Source organism: Urtica dioica, chromosome 4 (assembly GCF_054948205.1).
Source record: "Urtica dioica subsp. dioica isolate 48M chromosome 4, U.dioica_male_clone48M_v1_H2, whole genome shotgun sequence".
NCBI lineage: Eukaryota > Viridiplantae > Streptophyta > Magnoliopsida > Rosales > Urticaceae > Urtica > Urtica dioica.
The window spans coordinates 194,869-199,052 of NC_142759.1; the positions used below are offsets into that span (position 1 = coordinate 194,869).

General features: G+C 36.3%; 1 protein-coding gene across 1 annotated transcript; it reads left to right on the top strand.

Annotated features, from left to right (window-relative positions):
• Nucleotides 1–268: 268 nt before the first annotated feature.
• Nucleotides 269–3,914, top strand: LOC149398905 (SH3 domain-containing protein). Its single transcript, XM_089611805.1, has 10 exons — nt 269–482; nt 805–927; nt 1,034–1,103; nt 1,302–1,450; nt 1,549–1,650; nt 2,352–2,549; nt 2,639–2,701; nt 3,270–3,359; nt 3,451–3,525; nt 3,616–3,914. The coding sequence occupies exons 1-10, from the start codon at nt 423–425 to the stop codon at nt 3,718–3,720; spliced, it is 1,035 nt and encodes a 344-aa protein (XP_089467931.1). The 5' UTR covers nt 269–422; the 3' UTR covers nt 3,721–3,914.
• Nucleotides 3,915–4,184: the final 270 nt, after the last annotated feature.

Below are 4,184 nucleotides of genomic sequence, written 5' to 3' on the forward strand. Positions count from 1 at the left end.
ACAGGGTATAAATGTGTTATTTTCCCAAAAAAAAACTCTATCTTCGGAAAGTTGAATATTTAAAATGAAATTATCTGTATGAGTTTTATATACAAACAATAATGTTAATAATAATTTTAAAAAAAAGGTTTAAGGGGCTACATAATCATAATCAAGAATTTACAGACTATTTGACCAAAAAGTAGTTGAACGAAAAGGTTAACATATCAATAGCATGACGCATGATGAATAAAGAAAAGGACTATTTCTGCTAATGTAAAAAAGTAAAAGAGAAGAAAATAGAGGGGCATCTAAGTAAATACCGATATTAGGATTTGGGAATGAGCTAAATCCCGGGCCATGAATCTGAGCCTCCGCGTTAGAACTCGCGAATCGGTGACTTTATAAAGGATTTGGGATCGGAAGATCGGACTCAGTCGCTCATGGACGCTTTCAGGAAACAAGCCAGCAAGCTCAGAGATCAGGTCGCCAAGCAACAGCAGGTTATTCCTTCTCCGATCTGTCAAAAAAAAAAAAATGCTCCAATTTCTTTCTTCGCTAATATCATTTCACATGGGAATCGAAAGGAGAATAGCGCTGTAATAAGTTCGGTGAAATTGAGTTCAATTGTTCGAGACGAGTGTTTATGTAGTAGAAGAACTAGGAATAGGAACGAGTAAAGCTCTTCCATTTTAGCAACTACTGTACTACACCGCCGGTAATAATTAGGTTTCGCAATTGCTGTTTGAGACAATTAGCAAGACACTGATCAAGAAATAAGTTCACAGTGTTCTTCGGAGTCTGATCTTGTTGTTCAAATCTCAGTTGGTGATCAAGCAGTTTGCCGGGACCGGGTACGAAAGCTCCGATGTCGTCGTGATCGATGAGATCGAGTTGCAGAGGCATCAACACCTTGACAAGCTTTATCGATCCACTCGTACAGGAAGGGTACTATAAACCGCCAATCGACTCAATATGCTTTTGAATTTGTGTTTTCCATGAATCTTAACCTCTTACGGATGAGTTAGAATGCTTGTTTTCTTTCGCATTCCAGGAATTTCAGAAGGAGATTATCAGAGCCACGGAATCGTTGACGGCCATTGGGTACAAACATATTGAATCAGGTAAGAGATATATTCGAGCTTTGTAATGGCAATTTGAAAATCAATGCACATATATAATATTCTTTGTGACTTGTTCATCCATATTATGTGTCACTTTGAAAATCTTTTATCCTCGGTTATCATTTCGCGGGCAAAGTATTGAACCAGAATTGGGTTTGGTTTGGTTTGGCTGGTTGTTGACAACGTTGTGGAAGTTAGGAACGAAGCTTTCGGAAGAGTGTTGCAAGTACGGATCTGAAAGCGTGGACGATGATGCCATGTTGGCAAAATCCGCAGCTATATACGGTGATGCGCTGAAGCATGTGGGAAAGGAACAAGAAGAGTTCATCAAGCTCTTGTCGCTGCAGGTTTTTGCGTATAGATTCAGTTGTTATTCTCAAATTGTCCGATGAAGAGTGAATCTTTAGAGCTTTAATCTGTTTACGATTGTGGGGCTTTGTTTCAGGTTTTGGATCCGCTGAGAGCCATGGCCACCGGTGCTCCTCTCGAAGATGCTCGCCATCTTGCTCAGCGTTACAGTCGAATGAGACAAGAAGCAGAGACACAGGTGTGAGAAAATCGAAAACCCTACGCTTTAGTTGCTATAGTAGTAATTTAATCGGCAACAATTGGTAGCTCTATAACTTCATTCTCAAGTCACACAAAACAAGTTCAGTTGATAAATTAATACCCTAAAGAGACCTCAACTTATTAGCTAACTAAATAGGCTTTTTAAGCCGATATAGTCACTAGACTAGAATGCGACGGCATTTTGGTCCTTTAATATTTTTTTTTTAGCAAAATGGTCCTCAAACTATCAATTTTAAGTCTATTTGAGACAAGAAGAAGAGACACACAAGTATAAGAAAATTGATAGCCCTGCACTTAGTTGGTAAGTTAGTTATTTAATCAGCAAATGAATTGGTAGTTTGTAACTTTTAATTATTATGTCAATAAAAAAAAGTTTCAACATTTTTTTTTATTTTATGAAAAAAACTAAAATGCTACCAAATCAATGATAGGATGTAGGGCCATTTGGCTAAAAAAAACCAGTTAAGCGACCGAAATATGAACTCAAATCTGTCCTAGAAGAAGCCAACTGAATATATCATTGGATACAAGTATGAGTAGCAAATGTCTTGTTGGCAAATAATCTCATTTGAGGGATTGTTGATGAGTATATTAAATAGTGAATATCTAAAAAAAAATAAAAAAATTGCGTAAATCAAAAGTTGTCTCTTGGTCGTCTCATGACTCATAGCGTAACAGGCAGCGGAAGTTTCGAGAAGGCAAGCAAGAGCAAGGGAAGCTCCGGGGCCGGAGCAAGTGGCAAAGCTACACGCAGCGGAGGCCAAAATGAAAGAGCTCAAAGCAAACATGGCGGTTCTCGGTAAAGAAGCCTCCGCTGCATTGGCCGCCGTTGGATCGCAGCAGCAGAGACTCACTTTCCAAAGGCTTGTTGCATTGGTTTGTGTTAATTGCGGATCACTGGGATTAATATTTTTCTGGGTTTTGTTTCCTTATTCTAACAGAGCTTTGCTTTAACCCTTGTGAAGGTTGAAGGAGAGAAGAACTATCATCTGAGAATCGCTGCTATTCTTGGCGATGTTGAAGCTGAGGTTAGGCCTTGTGTGCTATAATGTTTAGGCTTTACAAAATAAATAGTCTCTTAACTATTATCTGAGTGACATCTTGGTCCTAAATGAGCAAATTGGTCATCAAAGTATTTATTTTGTAGCCTTTTAGTCATTTTCATATTATTATTATTTTAGTTGTGAAATCAACAAATAAATATCTCAAAACATATTTATTAACTTAAATATCTTGTTCATAATTTTTAAAAGATAAGTCTCCAAAACACCAAAACTGTTTTAAATTTTTATTAGTATATTTAAAGTCGTTTAATTAATCCATAATGAAAATAACAAGTTACAGGAAAACAACGTGTGAAGTTTCTTAGGGGATAGATATCAATTAAAATTAAAAGTTCAATTTTTTATATGAAAGATGATTAAACTGCTACAAATCCAATAGCTGTAGGACCTTTTTGGTATAAAAAAAGTCTACGAATCAGAATGACACTCTCATAATAATTTATGATTACTTGCGATAAGAAGCCTAAAATTTAATCAATGTCTTCACCGTTGGAGTGACTTCAAGTTCTAACTTGGCCGGGATTTGGTGCAGATGGTCACAGAGAAACAACGAAAAGAGTCGGCTCCGCCGGTTATTCCAACCGACAATTTGACTGCGAACAAAACCTACTTCTTAGCTGAAGTATGATTTCTATGTGTAAAAGAAATTGAGAATGACACATAAAACGATTTGAAATAATAAAATTAAATACTTTGGTGGCCAAATGTTGCAGGCGATGCATGAGTTCACGGCTGAATCAGAGAAAGAGTTAGGGTTGTCAGTCGGCGACTACATTGTTGTGAGAAAGGTTTACTTTTCATCTTGATTTTGTTATTGGAATATCTTTCTTTATGGTGTGTTTGAAACATTTTCATGATTTTTTGGGTATGTTTGGAAGGTTAATTATTCGTCGGGATGGTCTGAAGGCGAGTGCAAAGGCAAAGCCGGGTGGTTTCCGTCGGGCTATGTGGAGAAACGCCAGAGGCTTCCCACTAGCCAATGACAACCTACTTCTTTTTGGATGGATCAATTATTGATTTTATTTATTTATTTATCTATATCTTTTTTTTTTCTTTCTTTTTTTAATCAATTATATGCAAAAGAGACCTTATCTTCTGTAAAGGTCTAAAGGATCATTGACTTTTATCTTCTTTATGTTTCCATTACGTTAAACTTTAATCATAATGTATGTATGTATGTATGGGGAGGTCAAAAGAAACAGCACAATTTACAAAACGACTCACAAAGTCAAAGCAAATGCAACGCAAAGAATGTCACAAGTGCAACTAGTTATACATCTAATTTGAGTACAAATGGCATTAATTGCCCAATATTTTTAGAATGATAGACTTTTATATCTCCTTCCTATTTTTTTTTGTTAATAATGTCCCAAATTTATATATAATTCATTACTAGAAAGATTGAAGTATTTGGAACCAAACTTAAAATAGGGCTATGCCGCTAAAA